Source organism: Nanorana parkeri, unplaced genomic scaffold (assembly GCF_000935625.1).
Source record: "Nanorana parkeri isolate BGI_ZX_2015 unplaced genomic scaffold, ASM93562v1 scaffold1748, whole genome shotgun sequence".
In the NCBI taxonomy this organism is placed as follows: Eukaryota; Metazoa; Chordata; class Amphibia; order Anura; family Dicroglossidae; genus Nanorana; species Nanorana parkeri.
Window position 1 is genome coordinate 100,229 of NW_017308016.1, and position 24,917 is coordinate 125,145.

A 24,917-nucleotide genomic window follows, 5' to 3' on the forward strand; every position below is an offset into this window, starting at 1 on the left:
CTGATGCTACTATAAAGTAGAAAATTTACCTAAATCTGGTGTCCGGCAGGTGACTGGTCACGTGACAAATGTTGGGGAACAGGTCACATGGCATCTGCAGCATTGGAGAATGAACATTCACAAGGAGCCAACCAATTAGCTACCTGAACATTGACCCGCGGAGGCCGTGTGGCCAGTGCCTCGGCATACATCTCAGTGGTCACCAACTGGACGTTAGATGTCATGCAGCATAAATTCAGCATCGTCAAGTTAAAGAACGGGTTGTAAATACTAAAACGTGATGGAAGTTTAATTTTTTAAAAAGTTTTATAAGTATTGAATTTTGGAACAAGAACTGAATATGGCAGCAGAGGGAATAGCCGTTTTCTTCAGCGGCAGCTCAGGCCGTGTGTCCAGGTAAAAAAACGACGGAAGTTCTTCTTTGTGTCATTTTTTTTTTACATTCTTCGGAGTCATTGAAAAATACATTGTAGCTCCGGATGTGTGAAATGTCGGCTACTGCGCATAACTTGCTGATTGTTTGCCAAGAAAATGTAAGTGTGAAAATTCCCGCAGCTCGCACGCAGTTGTGACCGCCCACGTATATCCAAACAAACAAAATCACCAGAAAACCTTACACTGAAAGATGAGACTGATGACCGAGAACCAGGGGGGACCTGCAGCCTCCGCTTCACCAATCACCTTTGGAGCCATGGAAGTCACTACGGCCGCCTTATCCTAGAGGCGTGACAGGTCCTCATGCCATTACTATGGGCTGCTGGAGATCTCTGCACCTTCCTCTGACTCCTGAAATACTCTACTGCTGGAGGACTCTGTTCTGTCCTCTAGCCAACTCTTCTCTCCGGAAATACTCTGCTGGAGGACTCTGTTCTGTCCTCTAGCCAACTCTTCTCTCCGGAAATACTCTGCTGGAGGACTCTGTTCTGTCCTCTAGCCAACTCTTCTCTCCGGAAATACTCTGCTGGAGGACTCTGTTCCGTCCTCTGTTCAACTCTCCTCTCCTGAAATACTCTTATCTGCTAGAAAAATCTGCTCCTTCCTCTAACGCTCCTCTGCTGAAATACTCTGTGCTGCTGGAGGACTCTGCACCTTCCATTTTCTGCTCCATCCTATCTTTGCTCTACTGGAGCACTGTGCTCCTTCTTCTAATTCTCTTCTCCTTTTAATATATCCTGCATTGCTGGAGGGCTCTGCTGCTTCCTCTTAACTCTCCCCTCCTGCAATACTCTGCTGGAAGACTCCTCTTCTTCTTAACTCTTTCCTGTAACACTCTGCTGAAGGACTCTGTTAATTCCTCTTAACGCTCTATATAGTATATACTCTCCTGGAACATTCCTTTATCTAACACCCCTCTCCTGAAATATTCTGCTCTGCTGGAGAACTCGGCTCCTTCCTCTAACTCTCCTGAAATGCTCTGCAGTGCTGGAGGACTCTGCTCCTTTCTCTTAACTCTCCTCTACATAAATACTTTTCTGGTGCACGTCTCTAACTCTCCTCTCCTGAAATACTCTGCTCTGCTGGAGGACTCTGCTCCTTCCTCTATACCTCTCCTCTCCTGAAATACTCTGCTCTGCTGGAGGACTCTGCTCCTTCCTCTAGAACTCTCCTGAAATACTCTGCTCTGCTGGAGGACTATCCTCCTTCCTCTAGAACTCACCTCTCCTGAAATACTCTGCTCTGCAGGAGGACTCTGCTCCTTCCTCTAACTCTCCTGAAATATTCTGCTCTGCAGGAGGACTCTGCTCCTTCCTCTAACTCTCCTGAAATACTCTGCTCTGCTGGAGGACTCTGCCCCTTCCTCTATAACTCTCCTCTCCTGAAACACTCTGCTCTGCTGGAGGACTCTGCTCTTCCTCTAACTTTTCTCCCCTGGCATACTCGCTGTGTTCTGGAGGACTCTGCTCTGTTCATTGACTTTCACCTTCCATAACACGCTACAAGTCGCTGCCTTCCAGCGGATCAATAAAAGAAAGCCCCGGGCGACATTGCAGCAATTATAAAACCTTTATTCACAGAGATCGTCCAATATTTAAGAAACATTTGTTGCTTCCAGTCTATTTTCAGCCCAGAATTGTAATCACTTTACATTAGTTTCAACACCTTTAAAAAACAAATACATACAAATCTTCTGGACGATAAATTAAAATACTGTCAGTCTGTAGCCAACGGAGATGAATGATTCATAAAATGTCGTCCTTTCATTGCATCCCTCGGACGGGATCTGTGACATCGCAGAGTGCAGGGAACGCTGCTTTGGAAAGGAAGGGGAGGGGCTAAACAGAACTTCATCCGATGTACAACTACAAGTTCCAGCATGGCTTCCCAAGAGGCCTGGCGTAGCGCAAAGGTGACAAAAGATCTTATTTTCACAACAACTGAAACTTGATTTCTAACAATACCAGAACCTGAGGTCCCCCCTGACCGGATCTGAAGGGTGCTGTTAATGGAAAATCCATGACATTGTATTTCAAGCAGCAGAGAGAGGAGGATACAATAAGCCAGAGATAGGCAACCTTCATGCTCCAGATGTTGTGGAACTACAAGCCCCACAAGGCATTGCAAGACTTCATAGGCATGGCTTCCATAGGCAGAGGCATGATGAGACTCGAGTGCCAAGGTTGGCTACCCCGTAATAAGCAAATCAAAGTATTCGGATATTTAAAGAGACACGGACCAGGAATATTAGTGTCCACCTTGAAGCCGTCCATCTCTCAGTATCAGCCGAGGGACAGACGGCTCAGTATTGCAAAAGCTACTTGAAACCAGCAGTACTGATATATTGCTGGCTTGTGAGATGACAGCCCATTAAGCCATTTGAAGGCAGAAGAGAGGCTGGTTTGCTGGAGCTGTCCGTTCTATACATGATACAAGTTACAGTAGGTGATAGCTTGAAAACCTGAATGCTGCAGGATGTGGCTTTTTATAACCAAACCAGGATCAGAGATCAGCAATGGAAGCCTTCAAGGGACTCTCCAGAACGGTTTCCTTTAAGACTCTATGACTGGTAAGGTGCAGCATTCCTGGTCTGCTGGTCATGAGATTGGTGACACTTAGGAGGTCATGTGATTAGTGACATCAGCAGCCTTCCTAGTCCACAAGATTTCAGGGAAACATAATGGGGGGAATTTATCAAAACTGGAGCAGACAGAGTCTGGAGCAAATGTGCCTGGCAGCCAATCAGCTTCTCTTTTTAGTTTGTTGAGTTAAGATTTTAAAGGGAGAAGCTGATTGGTTCTCATTCACAGCTGCTCCAGATTTTGATAAATTCCCCTCAACATTGCAAGTGGGTTTGTCTAAAGGCAGGGAGAATATAATAAAAATGGCAGCTCCTGAACTTACTCGGCACAGAAAACGCAGACGACGCGTGGAACCGATATAGCAAGTACTGGAATATGAGTGGAATGCGAGGACTTCAGCCGTCACACTTCAAAAAAACTCGAAGTCTAATCTCTAACCATTCGCTTTTATGAATACGGGTGCTACAGAGTGACAAGGCCACCAAGGCGCCGACATCGAGCAACACACCAGATGCAGCTAAACTCAATGGACAGTAAGCTGAGAACGCCGGCCTGGACACAAACTATCTGCGTCCAGGTCCAATTGCATGTGACCACTTGTATGTTACATGTGAACATCGGAGCCGGCCATTCATTTGTATAAGGCACAAGTCTGCCCGCGGCTGTGGACACGATATGTGATGGGGACGCAGTTTCTCGCTCTGAGAATGAGGCTCTATACTGGCCAGCTTTGCATGTATTTGGAGCTTGCCCTGGCCTGAGGAAACTCTCCTACCACCATATGACAACTAGTGATGTGCGGCGGCTTGGAGGGAACCCAGTTTGCCCAAGCACCTGCATAGCTGTGATTGACACAGCCACAACGGACCAATCAGTTGCAGCAGGGGCATTCCCCGCCCCTTTGTGACATGTAGGTGTGGAGCAGGGAATGCTCCTGCTACAAATGATTGGGCCAGGAGGGGGGTGCATCAGTTAATTTTGCATGGGCTTGGGCGGACTGGGTTCACACCAAGGCCCTGCACATCACTGGTGACAACGCAGGGTCCCTGAGCGTCTAATCACCAAAAGAAGGGGAGCATGTCACATAATCCCTGGTAACCAGAAGTATCAGATATGTCACTTCACTTCCATAGGCAAACCAAGCAGCAGAGGAGCAAACAGTACACAGTATGTAGCCAGTGAGGCCGCCATTTATATGAACCTGTCAGTCACTTTACCCTGCATGGGCAAGGCTCGGGCTCACTCTAATACCAATTACAACCTAGTACATTCAGTTGCTCATTATTTCCTTTTTTTAGATCAGATGGAAGTAGTAAATCTACAGAATTCCCATCATTCGGAAGTGACGGTTCTCCTTTTGCAAAGAAAAGTAGTAAACGCAGCGGCATTGCTCTCATGATGGATGTACGTTTACTACTTTATGCATTGCAACCATGATCATTGCTTTGTGGGTGCAATGCATGGGCTCTTGCAGTATGTCGGCCCCCCATCCCCAGGTTCATACTGAGGTCCGGACCTTCTGTTTTGGGGCTGGAGGAAGTGCGGCAGGACTACAATTGCGGTGACGTCACCACTCTGCTTCAGGCGTGCTCTGTGAGTTCCTCTGCCGCAGCGGCAGATGGGACTTGTAGTGTTTAGCACTGATGGATCCCGGATCCATACACAACTGTGCTACAATAAAAAAAACAAAACAGGATTCCTCAAGCAGAAGCGCTCTGCGATTCAGGTAACGGAAGGGGGGTAGTGTGGGTTTTGGGGATAGGGTATGTGACACTATGCTTCATGTTATACCCCAAACATGGATACGACATGAAACATGGGCCAAAAGGTGGACAAAGCCTTTATAATGTGTTGTCGGCACCATAAGCCGCGCGCTCGAAGTGAAATACATCTGTATCATGTAGACGCCTTTCCTGGCACACAAGATCCAAAAGCAAAAACACAGCCAATCTGCTACCATGGAGCTGCACTACGCCTGTCCTGACAAATTTCCCCTACGATGCTGACCGCGCGTCCCCGATACACCGGAAATTTAAAATAAAATAAAAAAAAAACAGATTCAACCATCACGATGTTTCTCTGGTCTGATATTAGAACATTTATTGCCCAGGGAAAAAAAAACAAAAAGACAAAAGAGAAGACTAAATATAAATGAAAAAACCTGAAGACAAGACGATATGTTCACTTTGGTCTCCACTGGAATTGTTCCAACAAGGCAAAGAAAACTATTTTAAAGTGTCGGCCCACCTCCATAATCTGTCACTCCATTCAAGGCAAAGTGACAGGTTCTCTTAATAGGGCGGCCCCATATCCACACTCCCCCCTCACTTCATTCATCTGTCGGTTCTTTTGAATATACAGGATTCCAGGTATGGGGGAGCAGGTGACCTTTTCTGCGTCCTCCCAAGCATGAGCAGCCAATCACCAGGGAGAACATTGATACGTGGGGTAGGGGAGAAGGTCACTAACCTTGTGTAAGTTCCAACACAGACATGGAGCTCATACACAGGTCGGACCCGCAGCTCTCACCAATGAATAGGGCAGCAGAAGAGAATCAGCGGGTGGGCAGGGGGCTTCATATCTGCGAGCTGGTGGACTGAACCCCCCTCCCTCCACTGGCTTCTTACAACTCAACAAGTCCAACAGTAAAAATCTCTGCAGTTCCCAATCTGTTTTAGGCATTACAGGGACCCCCACTCCCCCTGTTGGATAGAGAAGTGAGACTCTTTGGCATGGTGGAACTTTGTTTCAGAAATATCACCATTGGAGTACCCAGGAGGTGTAAAAGCCAGAGGGCCAATCAGACCAGCTGCTTAAATATCAGTGTGGCCCTTTAAATGTCAACCCTACCCGAAAATGAGTGAGCTGCTGGCTTCATATACGTAATAATCATGATTTGCTGTCTGTAGTCAGTCAGCACCCCTCATACCAGGTCAAAACAAAGGTGTCACTCTCCTACGGCTGGATTACTTCCCCATCTATGTCTTTTAAAGGGACCCTGACACTTTGCTTATTTGATTCTCACCTCTTCAGCACTACCCTGCCACTCCTTCCTCTACCTAAGCCGGCACAGGATAACCAAAGCTTCCAGGTATGGGGCAGCATGTGACCTCCTCCTCCTATGTGACAGTATTTACGCAGTCAATAGCCAGGCGCAAGAACTGTCACATGACGGAGGGTGTGATGTCACAAAATCAGCCGACACCGGGTATCCCTCTGGAGAGGGATCAGTGAGTCGGGGTCGGGCTTTTCCTTGCTGAAGTCTAGGAGACACATAAGACGCTGGCATTGGATTACACTTGTCAGCAAGACCCAAAACCAAAGCATCAGCAGTGGGCGGAGCTGTCCCTTAATAGACTAGAAAAACAGTTAAAAAAACCCTAAAGTCCATTTCCACCTTTGTAAGTGATCGGCATTGATTGTGGTAATGAAGAGGTGCAGCGATGATGTATACGCGTGCACATTTTCATGACGCACATTGCAGGCTTTCTTCATTTTTTATGAAGGTTTTATTAGGCCTGAATCCTAAAAATCCAAAATCTTCACCACAGGAACATCAGTCTGACACCTGAGTGTCAGATTGTAATCAGCTGCCCCCTTCCCTGTCACCCATTGTAACATGGTAAGTAAACACCAGCTCTGCCTTTACACACAATATACTGTCCAGGGAAGGGGGGGGGGGGCATATACACACATTGTTTGCACAGCATAGAGGCAGAAATTTCCATGCGGTTCTGTATCTACCAAAATGTAAGTTTCTCTGTTCATATACATCAGCTGCACATGCCTGCTTTATGTATACTCTGTGTACATTGCCGGCATTTTTTTTTTTAAATACCTCTACAAAGAAGATGGAAATGGGCTTTAAGAATTGGGGCCAGTGGAGATCCACTTTACAAAGTTCCTCTGTGTCACAAGAGGGCAGTGGAAGGTTAAGAAGGGATTATCTATAAGATCTGGGTGGCCCCTTTTATCAGGGGACTCCACCCCCCTCCATCATAGGTCTTCCTCCCATAGAAAAAGCAGCCGTTCCTCTGTCAGTCACAGTGGTTAGTGCTCGAGGGAGTGAAGTCATCAGGCTGGTTCATGTTTAGAGCCGGAGGAGGTAATGAGAGCTATTTGCTGCGTAGAAGTGCTTTGTAGAGCGTGAATCCCACGACGGCGGCCACTGTGGCTCCCAGCGCCACACGCAACCAAAACGATGCTGTGCTGAGTTCCGTGTCATGGAGGTGGCTGCAAAGACAGACAAAAGAAAAAAGAGTCACCGCTGAGGATTCTGGGAGGTAGCATGCTGCTAAATCTTTCACCATCAAACAGTTCTGTTCAGTGCGTGCTCTACTTCACCCTTTTGTCATTGAAGCCTCGATGCCCAAACTAGATTTAGCGGTGTCACTCAGCTTGGCATTGACGCTATGACTAATTTAACTGACTAAACCATTTACATTTTAAGGGCATTGAAGGCTTTTATTACGTCCACTTTTTAAAAATTCTCTGTGCAGGTTTTTTTTATTTTTTATTAAAGGCTGACAAAGGCTTAACCCCTTCGTGACTGACGACGTACAGTGTACGTCGCCAGCATCGGGGCTGTTTAAACAGACTCCCGGTGACTTTTGCCGCCGGGAGTCTGTTTAAACTTGTAGAGCCGACTGTCGGCTTTACAACAGAAGCGATCCTGGCGACTTAACGTCATTTTCAGACCTAAAATGTGGAATATAACATGGGTGCAAAAATTGAAAAAAGGGCCTCAGTCATGAAGGGGTTAAAGGTTTTTAAGTTGTGGTATCCCATGGTAAATGTGCACACTACTGCTAGGCATGGAGTAGGGATGCATCGACACCGTTTTTTTCGGTATCGAGTACCGATATTGATCTCTTGATACTTGCCAATACTGAATACCAATACTGGAAGTCCCATTAAGGAAGCCGGGGCGGCATGTAATGACTCGCCACCCAGCTTTCTGATTACCCAGAAAGCCGGCTCCATGCTCCCTCATCACCAGATGATGAGGAAGCATGGAGCTGGCTTTCTGGCCAATCAGGAAGCCACATTACATGCTTGTCAGCTTCCTGATTGGCCGGAAAGCCAGCTCCATGCTCCCTCGTCACTTAGTGACGAGGGAGCATGGAGCAGGCTTCCCGGCCAATCAGGAAGCCGGGCAGCATGTAATGATTGTTGCTTTTTATGGTGCCATGCATTGAGGTGCCATTCTCAGCACATTTATACAGTGCCAGTGCCCTATAGTGCACCACAACTGTGTTGCAGTGGTACACAAAAAAAACAAGACCAGGAGCAGGCCCATTCAGGACCTGTTCACACCATCGTGATGCGGTAACACATGCATGTTACTGGCATGCATATATTTTCTTTTCTGCTTTACTGCAACGTGAGACGGTATGAATGGCCCTTAAAATTAATGGGCTGATAACGCAGGGCGCTGCAAAGCATTATAAAGCACCAGATTTGCCACAACTAAGCATAGTGTGAAAAGGCCCCCAGTACAGTTGCAGCTGTCAATGTCATGCTTCGTTGTAAACAAAGCCATGTGATCACTAGGTCACAGCTGACTTGCTGATCACATGATCAGGAACCACACTGATTGGTTCTCAATGGCCAGTGGAGATCTAGAGCGGTCAGTGATAGCCAAGTCTTACAGAGAAAAAGGTCACAGGGCTGCACACTTCTACGTGTAAAAGGGGAATGCAGATTAATGTTAACCTACAGACAGTAAGGGGGTAAAGAGGAAGCTTTTCCCCCTCAAATTCCAGTAAAATCCATTATATTCCAATGTGGCTGTAATAAAAGGACACCCCAGACTTTCACGTTAAATAAAACCTTACTATACATTTGGCATCCATGGAGGTTAATGTTCAGATGAAAATAAATTCATGTGCAGTGGTGAGAACACGCCCCCTTCCCACTAAGCCACACCCACTTATGCCAAGGCCGGGGATACTCACGGGAAGGCAGCAGCTGTAGCTAGTTTGTTGTAGATGGTTTGGTCCACCGTCCCCTGGCAGCTGAAGTGATAGGGAGGTGGCAGGCGATGCTTGTGACAGAATTCGGCGGGTGAGATGCCGTGCTGTTGCTTTACCTCGCCCAGATCCCATTTACACCCCACAAACATGCAGGGCGTCTGACTCTCCATATAGTGTTGCTGTAAAAGGGAGGAGACACAGATGAGTAAGCAAGGTACATAAAGGTGCAAAATGGAGCCATGGGGCAGTTCAGATTTAAGTGACCCTTGTAGGCCTTACCTTGTATATGCTGGCGCAGTAGTTGAAGGATTTGGGGTCGCTGACATCGTACATTAAACAGGCCACGTCACAGCCTGCGTCCGACTGTTTCAGGAACTCCGTGTCCACATCCACCTCATAGAGCTGGGGAGAGAGAGCACTTTAAAGCGCTGTCTGTAGTTTCCCTAAAACTTTTATTTACTTTACAAAAGGCACTTGAGAGAAAGCGATAAGCTGCAACCCTAGGCACTGTCACTGGTTTTTATTGTCCTCCTTATATGAAGATGTTCAGGAGGGGAATGGCAGACCCACCACCAGCACCAATGGATCCAGGTCCAGCAATACAATGTCCCATCACCCTTAACAGTAGGCTCTGCCTCCTTTGCATACGGCTGGCATTATTTGTGGCCCATTGCCGTGATCTCACGGGCTAATAGGAATGCAAAGAAGGCAGGAAGGGGTGGGAAAGATTCCAATGGAGACTTGATTGCGAATGGGAGATTTGGGAGGCGTACCTGCAAAAGCTTTCCTCTCTTCCTCCAGTAACAAGGTCTCTTTAAAGGAGATGTATTGGGAGGCATAATATACTCTTCCTGTCTTCCTGATACTTGGTGTCCCGTGGGACGCAGCAGCTGTCACATGTCGGTTCTATATACCGAGAGCTGAGCAATCATGATCAGTTCCCGATTCTCTCCCTGCAGAGAGCTCACTAATTGTCCCACCTACAGGGATTTTGCGCCCCCCCCCTGTTCCTCCTGCATTTATTGGAAGGACAGACTGGGCAGGGGGTGGGCACAGCTGGCTCTAGCTAGCTCTACAGAGGCAGAGCCAGCTGTCAATCAAGCTGCCAGGTGGATCCCAATTATATTGTCAGGATCCTTCCCAGAAGCGGTACGGCTCTGTGCCGTCAGGTTATAGTGTGCATTAGCCTGGGTGACAGGAGGACATTAGTAAATCTCCTGTGACCCAAAAGAGAATTAAAGCCAAACAAAAAAGTTTGGCTTGACTTCTCTTTTAAACTCGCTGCCACAGGCGGTGATTTCAGCAAAGAATGTGGAATTGTTCAAGAAACTATTGGACGATTTTTTAAGGGACCGTAATATACAGGGGTACAAGTAGTACTCCTAAGAATGAGATCCTAATAGGTTGGACTTAATGGACTAATGTCTTTATTCAACCTCAAATACTATGTAAATAAGACTGCATAGAATATTTTGGTGAGGGACACAGCGCACTATTCTTAGCTTTGCACGTCTTGCAGACGGTGTCAGCTCGCAGATTCAGGTCAGGTTGCTCCTCTGTGGGATGACATAATTAAGCTGTCAATTAAAGGATGAGGGAATGGGACCAGAGCAGCATACACTGCAGCCCTGGGATTGCATACAGAAGCTGATGTATTGTCTTCTAACACAAACATGACATCCCGACGTGTCGCCTTCTCTTCATCGCTGTATGTTCCATTTCACCCATCTCCAAGAATAAGTCTGTAGAATGTGCTTTGTTTTGGGGGTGCCTTAGATTACTGATGAACAACTGAATATTAACCCCTTCGTGACTGACGACGTACAGTGTACGTCGCCAGCATCGGGGCTGTTTAAACAGACTCCCGGCGACTTTTGCCGCCGGGAGTCTGTTTAAACTTGTAGAGCCGACTGTCGGCTTTACAACAGAAGCGATCCTGGCGACTTACCTGTCGCCAGATCGCTTCTGCGTCCCGAAGAAGGGGCCGCCCCCCCCCACCGGACACCCCGGACCGGCGATCTTTGTGTCCGCGGGGAGCTGGGGAGGAGGTCGACGAACTTCCGTTCATCGATCCCCTCCCCGTTCTATGGGACCGGGAGCGATGCAGATTGCATCACTTCCGGTCCCTGGGCTGTCAGTTCTGGGCTCCTGCAGCCCAGCTATAAGCTATTGAAGTGCGATCTGCACTTCAATAGCTTATTTCCAGTGTAAAGGTGACACTGAGGGTCTTTTGGACCCCCAGCATCACCTTAAAGAGGACCTGTCACCACCATCTGCTATTACATGGGGGGGCTTGCAAGCCCCCCCATGTGATAGCAGTCAAAGTAAAGTAAAAAAAAAAAAAAAAACAGTTTTTAAAATTAAATTTAAATAAAATAAATCTAATAATAATAAAAAAAAATTTTTAAAAGTACCCCGCCCCCGCGAGCACGCGCGTCGCCACGTAAACACGCGTCGGGTGCGCCTACGCATGAAAACGACGAACGCGCTACACATGTTGGGTATCGCCGCGCACGCCGGAGTGAGAGCAATAATCCTAGGGCCAGTATTTTGGGGTATTTCTAAATTGATGACCTGTGGGGGCTTTTAAAGTGTCTTTTATTGACTTTTTGGGGTACTGCAGTTTTTCGCCGTTTCACGGTCGCACGCAATCTGTAAACTGGGCATGTTGGGTATCGTTTTACTCGTTGTAACCTCATCTTTTATATTTCATTTAAAAAATGGGTAATTTGTTGTGTTTTGGGGCATTTAATTAAATTTGTCACTAAATTTTGGGGTTTAATAAGGAGTTGCGCTAATATTGCGCAACATAAAAATTTTCAACTACCACCATTTTATTCTATAGGGTCTTGGCATTCAGAAAATATATAATGTTGGGGGGTTTTACGTCATTTTCAGGCCTAAAATGTGGAATATAACATGGGTGCAAAAATTGAAAAAAGGGCCTCAGTCATGAAGGGGTTAAATAAGTGTTGGGTTTAACACAGGTGTGGGCAGTAAATACCAGCAGGGGGTCGGGCTTGCCCCAGGACATGACAGTCCTGGCAGATCTTCGTTCATCAGTGTCCAGCCCCAAGAACCCTTTGATGGTCCTCATTTGCGCATCAAACAGCCACATGCTGATTCAGTTCAGGATACCAAGGAACACCTTTGCATCAAAGCTATTCCTTTTCATCATTTTCACGTCTTTATACTGAATTGTCAGTGTGAAATCAGTGTCATGCTTTATAAGTTATCCCTGATATTAAAGAATAAGAGGTCAATGATTCTTTTTAGACGTATCCATGCAAATTAACAGGTTCGCTTTAATGCCGGCCCCACCAGCTGCACATACTCATCTTCCCTTTGTACTCGGGCCTTTGAGAATTAATGAAGTGACTCGGGTATAGGGAGAATGTGACTTGCTTCCTGTAGTCCCACATGACAGTGCTGGAGATTGGTCGATTGGCCAACACTGTTACATGGGGACAGGGAGAGTCCCCTGCCCTGTGTAAGCTCCAAGATGACACACAATGAACACAGGACTACCTTTCTTCATTCCTGATGGCCAATCAGATTAGTGGGGAGGCCAAGAGAAGGAAGTACGAGCAGCCTGTGGTGCAGTACTAAAGTGAACCTGTTGCCTTCCCCTGCATGGACAAAGCCAGGTTGGCTATAATAAATGTAAAAATTCTCCTTTACTAATTACAACACTGAGACTGCTCAGGTAGCGGGTCATAGAGACCCCCATTAAGCACTGAGTTTGAGAATGTTGAGGAAAACATCAGTTTCTATATTAGAGAAAATCCACAATGAAGTTTGTGAAAATCCAAGCAAAGCATACTGGAACTGGAGAGGATTGGTTTTCTCCCAAGGGAATTTCACTAGACAATTTAAACCTTGCACACAGGAGACATGATGAATATTCATTTTTCTGTGTCATGGTGGAGAGGGATACATTTCATAACTCAACACAGACCAACAATAGTGTGAGAAAGTTGGTACTGTACTGGTAGTACTCACTATAAGATACTTCTCCTGCCCCCCGACCAGCACCGTGTTGATGGAGTAGAAGGAGACTTCCCTGCGGTTCTTCTGCTGCTCCTGAGAAATAAGGAGACAAGAGGGTCAGATGAGGAGACAGGAGGGTCAGATGAGGAGACAAGAGGGTCAGATGAGGAGACAAGAGGGGCCGGGGAGGAGACAAGAGCGTCCGGGGAGGAGACAAGAGCGTCCGGGGAGGAGACAAGAGCGTCCGGGGAGGAGACAAGAGCGTCCGGGGAGGAGACAAGAGCGTCCGGGGAGGAGACAAGAGCGTCCGGGGAGGAGACAAGAGCGTCCGGGGAGGAGACAAGAGCGTCCGGGGAGGAGACAAGAGCGTCCGGGGAGGAGACAAGAGCGTCCGGGGAGGAGACAAGAGCGTCCGGGGAGGAGACAAGAGCGTCCGGGGAGGAGACAAGAGCGTCCGGGGAGGAGACAAGAGCGTCCGGGGAGGAGACAAGAGCGTCCGGGGAGGAGACAAGAGCGTCCGGGGAGGAGACAAGAGCGTCCGGGGAGGAGACAAGAGCGTCCGGGGAGGAGACAAGAGCGTCCGGGGAGGAGACAAGAGCGTCCGGGGAGGAGACAAGAGCGTCCGGGGAGGAGACAAGAGCGTCCGGGGAGGAGACAAGAGCGTCCGGGGAGGAGACAAGAGCGTCCGGGGAGGAGACAAGAGCGTCCGGGGAGGAGACAAGAGCGTCCGGGGAGGAGACAAGAGCGTCCGGGGAGGAGACAAGAGCGTCCGGGGAGGAGACAAGAGCGTCCGGGGAGGAGACAAGAGCGTCCGGGGAGGAGACAAGAGCGTCCGGGGAGGAGACAAGAGCGTCCGGGGAGGAGACAAGAGCGTCCGGGGAGGAGACAAGAGCGTCCGGGGAGGAGACAAGAGCGTCCGGGGAGGAGACAAGAGCGTCCGGGGAGGAGACAAGAGCGTCCGGGGAGGAGACAAGAGCGTCCGGGGAGGAGACAAGAGCGTCCGGGGAGGAGACAAGAGCGTCCGGGGAGGAGACAAGAGCGTCCGGGGAGGAGACAAGAGCGTCCGGGGAGGAGACAAGAGCGTCCGGGGAGGAGACAAGAGCGTCCGGGGAGGAGACAAGAGCGTCCGGGGAGGAGACAAGAGCGTCCGGGGAGGAGACAAGAGCGTCCGGGGAGGAGACAAGAGCGTCCGGGGAGGAGACAAGAGCGTCCGGGGAGGAGACAAGAGCGTCCGGGGAGGAGACAAGAGCGTCCGGGGAGGAGACAAGAGCGTCCGGGGAGGAGACAAGAGCGTCCGGGGAGGAGACAAGAGCGTCCGGGGAGGAGACAAGAGCGTCCGGGGAGGAGACAAGAGCGTCCGGGGAGGAGACAAGAGCGTCCGGGGAGGAGACAAGAGCGTCCGGGGAGGAGACAAGAGCGTCCGGGGAGGAGACAAGAGCGTCCGGGGAGGAGACAAGAGCGTCCGGGGAGGAGACAAGAGCGTCCGGGGAGGAGACAAGAGCGTCCGGGGAGGAGACAAGAGCGTCCGGGGAGGAGACAAGAGCGTCCGGGGAGGAGACAAGAGCGTCCGGGGAGGAGACAAGAGCGTCCGGGGAGGAGACAAGAGGGTCAGAGGAGGAGACAAGCGGGTCAGATGAGGAGACATGCGGGTCAGATGAGGAGACAAGAGGGACAGATGCCATCCCCCTGCACTATGGAAGTCGGAGAAAGGTGATCATCTATTTTTCCCTCCACAGGTTCTTGTTTGCACTTTTATGTAGTGTTTAAAATAGAGGGATGGGGACCTCATTGAATAAGCTGTCCTTGTCTGAAAAGCAAGGTCCCCTTTAAAGGCAGGATTGCCATTTTTTTTAAAAAGCATTTCCCACTGACACCAGCAGAGGGCAGCTGGTTACAGAACATGTCACTCACCTCCAGGCTCTGACCAAGGAAAGTCCTCAGGAAGGCCGACTTCCCTGTCCCCCGAGGGCCAATGACCTTACACAAGAAAACACTTCTCTGCGTCTGTCCCTTTTCCAGGTCTATCTTCTTCTCGCGGGTCACTGAAAGGAAGAAGAAAGTACATCGCTGTATGTTTGCTTCAGACAAATCTCCGGCCAGTTAAAATGACCCTACAGCCAAAAGTTAAAGGTCAACTTGAGCCACATTTTTGCTGTACCAGACAGAGTAGGAAAAGGATCAAAGCTCTTATGTTTTAATTTGCAATGTGTGCCTCATGTATGATGGAAAAGTGGGGACATAGACCACAACCAAGCACATTAGTAGAATGGGGAACTTTTAGAACCTCCGTCAGGTTAATACTATATGCCTCGTCTTGTTCCAGTGACAACCCTTCTTTCTTGTCTTGCTGTCACAGGGAATGAAGGTGAAGTCCTCCCAACGGGGTCACGGGAGCTGGGTATTTTCAGTTAGTGATATTTTGGGACGCACAGATACCGATACTAGTATGGGTGCCGATACCGAGTATTTGGGCGAGTACTCGTACTCGCCTAAATGCACCCATACTATTTCCGATACTGGAACTTCTGGTATCAAGAAGCCGGGTGCCGAGTCATTACACGCCACCCGGCTTCCTGATTGACTGGGATGCTGGCCAATCAGGAAGCCGGGCAGCGAGTCATTACCTGCCTCCGGCTTCCTTGTCACCTGGTGACGAGGGAGCTTGAAGCCGCCTTCTCAGCCAATTAGGAAGTTGGGGGACGGGAAATTACTCGCCGCCTTGCTTCCTGATTGGCCAGAAAGACGGCTAAATGCTTGCTCGTCTCCTGGTGACGAGGGAGCATAGAACCGCCTTCCCGGCTAATCAGGAAGCCGGGTGGCTAGTCATTACATGCAGCCCAGCTTCCTTAATGAGACTTACGGTATCTACTACTCGATACTGAAAAAGCGGTATCGGTGCATCCCTACTGATATTCATCAACATGCTAATTACATTTTTCAATAGTTTTAGGCAGTTGCTATATTTGGGGTGTGGGTGTGTGTGTGTGTGTGTGTGTGTGTGTGTGTGTGTGTGTGTGTGTGCCTTTAGGCGAGTTTACTCTGTTTGTGCACTGCTATACATATCACATATTCAAATTTCAGACTGGGTGCCTCTGGGGAATGTGTTCTATAAACAGCTCGTACCTGCGATAGCACGAGTCTGGCTGTCCTGTTCGCACAGAATGGGGTATCCTAAATAGCCCAGGTGTTCCAGGCACCGGTGTACATCCAAGTAAGCCACAAACCTGCCAGCAAAACAGAAAGAAATGCAATTAAAAAAAATATATATATAAAAGAAAGTACATCCCGGCATCCCTTTAGCCCTTTAGACATACCTGCTTTTCCCTGCTCGCTGCTGCAGCCTTTGTTGATCAGCCTCTTGAGCATGCATGTCTAAAGGGATGCCGGGATGCCATTATATGGGAAGCAGCTTCCCATATAACACTTAAGAGCAGTACAGGGACTGATGCCGGGTCTCAAGATCAACACTACGCATGATGAAAAATTATTGATGGCAGAGAAATCTAAAAACTGTGTGAGGCAGACCGAGGACCCTTATGGATCAGGAGGAGAGGGGATTGATGGTGACTGAAGCCATTCAGACAGGAAATAAAGATGGGCTCAGGATAGCTGCTGCAAATGTAAAGTGTTATAGTGTGGAGATGCAAGTTTACAGGAAATTGAGAACAATCAGTTGCAACAGAGGAGAGGATCTGCTACAGCTTTGTGAATTGTCAGTGCCGTTTCACATAAAGCCTGCTATTGCACTCCTCTGGCTCTCTATGACCTACTATTAGGCTCGGGTACTGCCAAACAAATGTGTTTGTAAATGTGGAAATAAAACCTAAAATTGGTACTTTGTATGGCCAGCATAAGACTAATGGAAGCACAGAATGGATATCAGATGGCTTTTTAACTTACGTCCACTGGCATAAGTATCCATGCAGGGGCAGCAAGCCCTTCTCGGCCATACACACTGTGTTATGCAGCTCCGGGCCCCACGGTGTGTAAGGGAAAACACTGAAAAAACTTTGCAGCTCAGAAGGACTTAGAGCGCCATCGCCATCCTGTGGAAAGAAAGGGAATTACATTCTGTCATGGGCCTTCAACATTCAGCTATGCAGTTGTGATGACCAGGGCAGTCTTCCGTCGCTATTCTGTGTGCATATATAATAGTCACATGACCAGCATTGCACCAACAGACACCACACCACAGTCCTCCCTTCTTGCATTAAGCAGCACTGCGATTCCTCCTTTTCTACATAATTATATACAATAAGCAGCACTGCTTTGCCTCCTACACATACATGAGCCATTAGCATCTCACAGTCTTCTCACCAAGTCGTGCTTCTCAAACGTCTTCTGCAGGAACTGGTAGCCGAAATGGTTGAGCTCTGTGGAGGAATCATGGGGAACGCGCAGTCTGTGGGTAGAGAAGGGCTAATTATTACTGGAAACAAAAGAAGTAAGCGTGTGGGAGAAGGATGAAAGCCTTCTATTAATGTCATGAATACTGCCAGAGTAAAACACAATAGAGAAATCTCATCACAAAGGCAGATCTAGAATCTGGAGACATCTGCTGCCTGCTCAGCTGATGGGATCATGGCTCATTACCTAATGTACTACCATAGTGTCTGTATATTAATTTCAAACAAACACTGTCTTTTAATCCAATGTTCTTACGTTTAGTCTTGAACTGTTTTTGGTTTACAGCCCTGTGGCAGATTTGCAATGCCTTAACCCCTTCGTGACTGACGACGTACAGTGTACGTCGCCAGCATCGGGGCTGTTTAAACAGACTCCCGGTGACTTTTGCCGCCGGGACTCTGTTTAAACTTGTAGAGCCGACAAGACGCCGCAGCCGGATCACGATATTGCTGTCGAGATCCACCCAGCTGCGGGATTGACAGCCGGCTCTGCCTATCCAGAGGCAGACGCAGCTGTGCCCGCCCCCTCCCCTGTCCTTTCCGCCAGTCAGCGCTGGAGGATCGGACGGGGGAGGAGGGGAATCCCTGCAGGGAGCCGTGAGTGACAGTCACGAGAAGGATCGAGAAGGGAGCGAGCGACGGTATGTGATCGCTCACTTCCCGATCTACTGAGCCGACGTGTGACAGTCTCATTGCCACAGGTCGGCTCAGATTATGAGGCTGAATGAAAAGCACTTGCCTCATAATTCTCCTTTAAAGACAGGATTTTTGTACCTACCACAAAATCCATGGACCTGGACCTGGACTTCACATCCATGATGTTAAAGCCAGAGGTCCTGAAGCAGGATGGAAAACTGGCCCTTAAGTAAAGAGAGCCTGTTGATCTGGAAGAGCCCACTGAGTGTCTGCCATAAGCTTGATCAGATCAGAATATAACATCCACAAGGCCAGTCCGAGAGCTATGAGGCAACTGGAATGCTCTATATCTTGATTCAGTGGAGTAAATGAGGGAGGTGCTTCAGAGAAGGAAAGGCATAGATCAGGAAGCACTCTCATGGAGTCACCAGAGCATCCAGAGCTGGAGGTCCGAAGGTCCACATACGGCGTGTCCTCCCTGTGACACAGGTCCCGGGAACACTGACAGTAAGGACCATTCCCCAGGTTACAAACTAAATAAACTAAATGACCACTTGCATGGCTTTCATGGTTTTGAAATTTTCTCATTCGCTAAACAGGAACAAGTATGTCAGCAAGTCTGACTTCACTAGCTGCACGCTTGTTCCGGGTCAGTGACTCAGTAAGCTTTGGGGCCAGAGACAGCCAGGCAACTAGTCTTTTCAGGAGGAAGCCTGAATTTCTATCATGGTGCATAATTTGCTTGAAAGCACATGATATAGATCTCCTTTCCACTGCAAATCACACAACCAATATGCAGGACAAGGTTCTGTATTTATTGTCTGTAGTATGTGTGAAGGAAGTGTGTCCGCAGATGCTGCACTTTATAGCATAACACTTGCTGTGTAAAACATTTGATGAAATATAGTTGTAGTGCTGAAACAGTTCACACAATCTCTAGATAAAGACACAATTCCTCACCCACTACAGGCTGCACACAAAGAGCTTTGTTCCATCAGGCTGGAGCGCTGCCAACAGTGTAGGAAGCTACAACTCCCAGCAGAGAATTGGAATTAAAAAGCCTCCGCCGCTTCATTCTAATGGTTTGACATAAAGGATGTGTTGTTTCATTGCTTGAGTACTAGACTGTATACACCTCTTCATTACCAGGACATTATTCACTGCCGTGATAGTTTGATTGACAATTACTCAGTCATGTAACGCTGCACCCAAATTAATTTTATATATATATGAATATTTTCTGCAAGTACAGAAATTTCCTGTTGATCCTGCCCGAAAAAGTGTCCTTGTAATGCCCTGGTAAGGAAATTACATCTGGGAAAATAGGAATTCACCAATAACGTTTTTTCGGTACCGAGTACTGATATTTTTTTTCCGGTACTCGCCGATACCGAATACTGGTAGTCCCATTAAGGAAGCAGGGCAGCATGTAACGACTCATCACCCGGCTTCCTGATTAGCCGGGAAACTGTGCGGTGTGTAATGACTCGCCACCTGGCTTCCTGATTAGCCGGGAAACTGTGCGGTGTGTAATGACTCGCCACCTGGCTTCCTGATTAGCCAGGAAACCGGGCGGTGTGTAATGACTCGCCACCTGGCTTCCTGATTAGCCAGGAAACCGGGCGGTGTGTAATGACTCGCCACCTGGCTTCCTGATTAGCCGGGAAACTGTGCGGTGTGTAATGACTCGCCACCTGGCTTCCTGATTAGCCGGGAAACCGGGCGGTGTGTAATGACTCGCCACCTGGCTTCCTGATTAGCCGGGAAACCGGGCGGTGTGTAATGGCTCGCCGCAGGGCTTCCCAATTGGCCAGGAAGTCGGCTCCATGCTGCCTCGTATCGGCATATCCCTATCTGAAAATGTTACCTGCCTTCCCAGATACATTTGGTGTACTACAGAACACCTCCCCTCAATGTAATGAAGACGTTGTGTAGTCCTGTCCTAGATTGACAATGCTGCCTCTCACACACAGTACAATGAATGAGTGATGTCACTCTAGGACAAGAAATGTGTCACCGGCATGATCACCAGATGAGAAGCAAGCATAAACGGTCCCCAGGTATTTCTGAATCTCAGTAATGTAGCGTATTATAAGCATAATAATAGAGAGAGAGAGAATAGACAAATCTATAGCTCTTTAGAGACATAATAGACAGTAGCATGGACGGAAGCTGCTCAAAGTCAGCACAGAAAATGTAGAATGGGGACTCACGGAGGGTAGAGGTAGTCATCGGTAAGTTCCAATGTATCGTCGTAGCCAAAACGTCGCAGTATGGTCCACGTGGTCTCGTGGCGTCCCCGCTGAATAAACAGGGTGTTAAGGAAGAGGAATCCTGAAGAGAAGAGAAATTATTTCACAAATGGGAAAACAAAGAAACAAAACGATGAAGAGGGAGATGGTGATGTATGTGATGGTCTCTGTTTGTTGTGCTTCCACAGACGCTGTAAAGGACAGAAGTATCGGGAGGACAATGAGGTTTCCAGCTGGACTAAGGTAAACGTAAACCTCTACTGGGAGGACATGGAGGCCGCCATTGACAGCTCTGTTTCAAACTGTTAGATGCTTAGGCCCCGTTCACACTGCGCGATTCGCAAATCGCGCGTTTGTCGCGCCATTTGCATTTTGCGCGATAACGCGCAAATGCTTGCATTGAGCAAGCTTGAATCGTTGCTAAATCCGCTCCAAAAAGGGTCCTGCTGTAGCGACGCACGAAGCGCGACAGCAGGACCCTTTGCCCCATTGAGAAGCATTGGAGAGCGATATTGCGCGGTAAATTGCCGCGATATCGCGAGAATTACCGCGAGCGATAAATCGCTCAATGTGAACGGGGCCTTATGATGATATTTAATTGGCTTCAATACCTTCTGAGGCACTGACCCAGAGCATGCTTTCAGGTTGAGGGTTCTGACTTGACAATTACTTTCTAATCTGCATGTTTGTTCCAGGTCAGAGACAGAGAAAGCACTGAAGCCAGAGACAGAAAGTCAACTGGGGTCAGCAATGGGACCAGGGCCGCTGATAGGGGGGTACAGGCAGTACTCCTTTACTGGGCCCGAATGGGTTAGAGGGACCTGGGCTTGGCAGGGGCTGTCTGTTGGCAGGAGAGGGGGTTTGTACAGGCCCAATTATCTCTAATGGTGGCCCTCATACTACTCTCAGTACAGGTTTCCTTTCAAGAGGTCTCTTGGAAACTCTTGTCACTTACTCCCCCTGCTGTTCAGTGACTGGCAACATGCAGATCCTTAAAGGAGAACTATGGGGTTAGGGCTTTTCCCCATAGTTCTCCTAAGGGTAACAGGAGGACACAAACTAGCATCCTCCCGTCACCCTAAGCTCAGTATACTGAGACGCCGCAGCGGATCCCGACATTACTGTCTGGATCCACCCAGCTGCGGGATTGACCGCTGGCTCTGCCTATCTAGAGGCAGAGCCAGCATTGCCCGCCCCCTCCCCCATCAGTTCCGCCAGTCAGCGCTGAAGGATCGGATAGGGGAGGGGGAATCCCTGCAGGGATGGATCAAGAAGTGAGCGAGCGACGGTATGTGTTCACTCACTTCCCGATCTACTGAGCCGACCTGTGACAGTTTCATTGTCACAGGTCAGGTAGAACTATGAGGTGAGTGATTTTCACTCACCTCATAGTTCTCCTTTAACTTCCACAGGATAGCTAAGGATTGTTTTAAAGTGAACCCATCAGCCATTCTAACATTTTAAGTAAAAGCACGGCCTAGGATGAATCATCTAATGATCCCTGCAATTATCTTAATTACTGGAAAACCCTCTTCTGTGTGCCCCTCTGAAATCAAAACCACCAAGCACCATCCTGCCCAATGAGAGTACCTCAGTGGCCAAGAAAAGATGGAGGTCAGGTGCTGGATACACCTTTTCACCAGCTCCGTCAAATATCATTGGGTGCATGGTCTCCAGTGCAGCTGCTCTCTACAAAAACGGGGACAACCCTTAAGAAAAGGGGGGACCCGGAGTTGAGAATCCACATATACAGTCCAATGAGTGTGCTAAGTCAATGTCCAAGAGCCCAAAATCTTTGAATGATAAAATTAGTTCACAGTAGAACACAAAACAGCCCGTGCATTTCGTGGGGCCCCCCTGTTATAAGGAGTAGGACTTAAGATTGCCAATTGGCTGAAGGTTAAAATCTTTCATCTCAGCACGCTCAGCTATGCTAGCGGATGGAAAATTTAAAGACACACTGTAGGCGAGGGTCTGCGCGCCGCCACTTCCCTTTGCTGCGTGCCACCTTTCATGCAATGTTTCACGGGCTTTAGGTCCCATTCACACTGAGCGACATGAAAATCGCACGATTTTGAGCGATATTGCGCGACGAGCGATATTGCGCGACTTTTTCCTATTGGGCTGTATGCAATAAGGAGCAATATCGCTCGAAATCGCTCGAAAAAAGGGTCATGTAGGAGTGACAAGCGATATTGAGCGACGAGATGTGAACAGCTCCATTGAAATGGATTTGAGAAGCTACATAGAGCGATATCGCGTGGAAATATGCGCGATAAATCGCTCAGTGTGAATGGGGCCTTACTCCTCTCAAGAATCCAGCCCCCTGCTTGCGGGAGCCCTTGTATGACTGAGGGCTCTTGGGAGGAGCACGGAGGCAGAGTGTTGTGATGTTTTCAGTCATAAAAACTCTACTTGCCCGAATCTTTGTCTGCTTTACTTCATCCTTCAGTTGCGCCCTTAATCTTACCACTTAATGTCAGTCCGTTGTCCCGCACGCCATCTGCTGTGTTCTTTTTTACGACCATCTTCACATCTTCTAAGGCTTGAGGTGCCAGCGGGTTCCCAAAGCAGGATTGCTACCTCCCAACAGACAGAACACATATTATACACAAATGCAAATAGAATCGAAAAAAAAGAGAAATTGACACTTTGAAGAGAACTTTATAAAAAAAAATAAAAAAAAGTCCACCAGTTCTTCCATTACAGTTTTAAGCCTCATTTACACCTGCAATACGGGCCGACAGCAGCAGGAATGATGCGGCAAGGATGACAGGGGAGCAAAAAGTTTCCCAGCACACTCACCAGCCAGCATGCAAAAAAACTTGTCTCAACGCTAAGGTTAAAAACAGAGGTTTAGATACACGTCTTCTGCTAAAAGAAGACGTGTATCTAAACCTCTGTTTTTAACCTTAGCGTTGAGACAAGTTTTTTTGCATGCTGGCTGGTGAATGTGCTGGGAAACTTTTTGCTATTAGTGTTTAAAGCCCTTCCATGTACACCTTGCTTTAACTGCCTCCGGGCCAGCCGTAGTAAAAAAACGGCCAGCCAGGAGCTCTCTAGATCTAGGATGACAGATGGTTACGGATAGCTGCAGCAGATCAGCCAGTACAAAGTAATGACAGGCTGACAGCGGCCGCAGTCATTCACATTGCCTGCACTTAGGGACAGATGATCGTCACTAGATACAAAGAAAATAAGAAAACTAGAAAAAAAAAAAAAAGCATAATAAATGTGGTTAATAGTGCAACCCAAGTAACAGTACGTGAGCATATCAGACAACAGACCACAGCTTGGTCTGTTGGTCATATGTCTTGGTCCTGGTCATATGCTTGGCTTCCTAAAAGATACCTGGAAGTAGTTGAGCTCATCATCGCTCAGGATCTGGTTGTTGTCCTGATCTGAGATGGTAAAAATTCGAGTCAGGGCCTTCCTGCACTGCGGCCTCAGCTGGAGAGACAAAACAGTTCATGTAGAAATACGAATTAATACTTAAAACACAAACACCAAAAAAGTCGGATAATCTGCAGCCTTGCAGCTGAAGACATCACATGAACAAGCCTGTTCTATAAACACGACCTCCCCTATTACCTAAAAACACCAACATAACACCCCCCTGCACTAACCTCATACTACTACATCTCACAGACAAGGCCATGTTGTGTCACTGTGTGTGTGTATAGAAGATCCTACCTGTCATTCCTCTCTGGAAACATCAAAAAGAAAGTATAACTCAGAAGGTTATGGTGCGGCGGGACTAAAGCAGAGGTGGGCAACTCTGTCCCTCCAACTCTTGTGGAACTCAGCCCCTAGGCCTACACCATAGAAGCCACTGTTTCCATGCACTGCACTGATGATTGCCAACATACCTGACATAAGCTATATGCAGACTGGAATAAATCATTCTAAAATATTAAGTTGTACCTGTGCTATACACTAGCTGTTCTGGATGTACATTTAGGGCTACTTTACACCAGAACTGCATGCATCTGTGCAGCTGCGATGCGTTTTGCCTCGATTGTACCACGATTGTGTTTTTTGTTTTGATTAAAATGGGATTTCAGGTGCATTCCAGTGCATGTGTTTTTGATGCGTTCCGTTGCAATCCGATGCAGCTAAAATAGGGCAAGCAGTATTTTTTTTCTAACTGCATCGGAGCGGAGTGCACTGGTGTGAACAGAGCACCAGAAATCCCATAGGAAAGCATCGTGATGCATTCTGGATGCAGTTACCAAACTGCATCTGGTGTGAACCAGCCCTTAGCTATTAAGGCATAAAGAATTGATTTGCATGGCTCTGTTCACTACCTTTATGGTTATTCTTTTTCATTGCTCCCCAAGCCCTACACCATAGAGGCCACTGCTTCAATGCATTACACTGATCAGTGGCGGAACTACCGCCGGTGCAGGCGGTGCGGACGCACCAAGGCCTCCGGCCTCTAGGGGGCCCAGCACAGTCCCAGCGCCGCCATGGCAACCATCAGTACCCAGCGGCCAGCGGGCCCCCCATCTCTGCGCCGAGAGTGTCAGATCATCCGTTCATCCGACACTCCCGGCCGCCGGATACTGATGGTTGCCATGGCGATAGAATGCTTAGCCCGATCAGGAGCTGCGCTGTGTAATCTGACACAGCGCAGCTCCC

At 48.2% G+C, this 24,917-nt stretch overlaps 1 protein-coding gene across 1 annotated transcript in view; it reads right to left on the reverse strand.

Moving 5' to 3' along the window:
* Positions 1–6,887: 6,887 nt before the first annotated feature.
* Positions 6,888–24,917, reverse strand: part of RHOT2 (ras homolog family member T2) — a 26,105-nt gene continuing 8,075 nt past the window's right edge. Inside the window, exons 9-19 of the mRNA XM_018571391.1 lie at positions 23,628–23,726; positions 22,747–22,855; positions 20,238–20,358; positions 17,300–17,384; positions 16,883–17,028; positions 16,106–16,206; positions 14,894–15,024; positions 12,995–13,072; positions 9,272–9,394; positions 8,975–9,171; positions 6,888–7,250 (exon numbers count right to left, since the gene is read on the reverse strand). Of these exons, the coding sequence (XP_018426893.1) occupies positions 7,133–7,250; positions 8,975–9,171; positions 9,272–9,394; positions 12,995–13,072; positions 14,894–15,024; positions 16,106–16,206; positions 16,883–17,028; positions 17,300–17,384; positions 20,238–20,358; positions 22,747–22,855; positions 23,628–23,726 (1,308 nt within the window). The 3' untranslated portion in view covers positions 6,888–7,132. The remainder of the gene's footprint in view (positions 7,251–8,974; positions 9,172–9,271; positions 9,395–12,994; positions 13,073–14,893; positions 15,025–16,105; positions 16,207–16,882; positions 17,029–17,299; positions 17,385–20,237; positions 20,359–22,746; positions 22,856–23,627; positions 23,727–24,917) is intronic.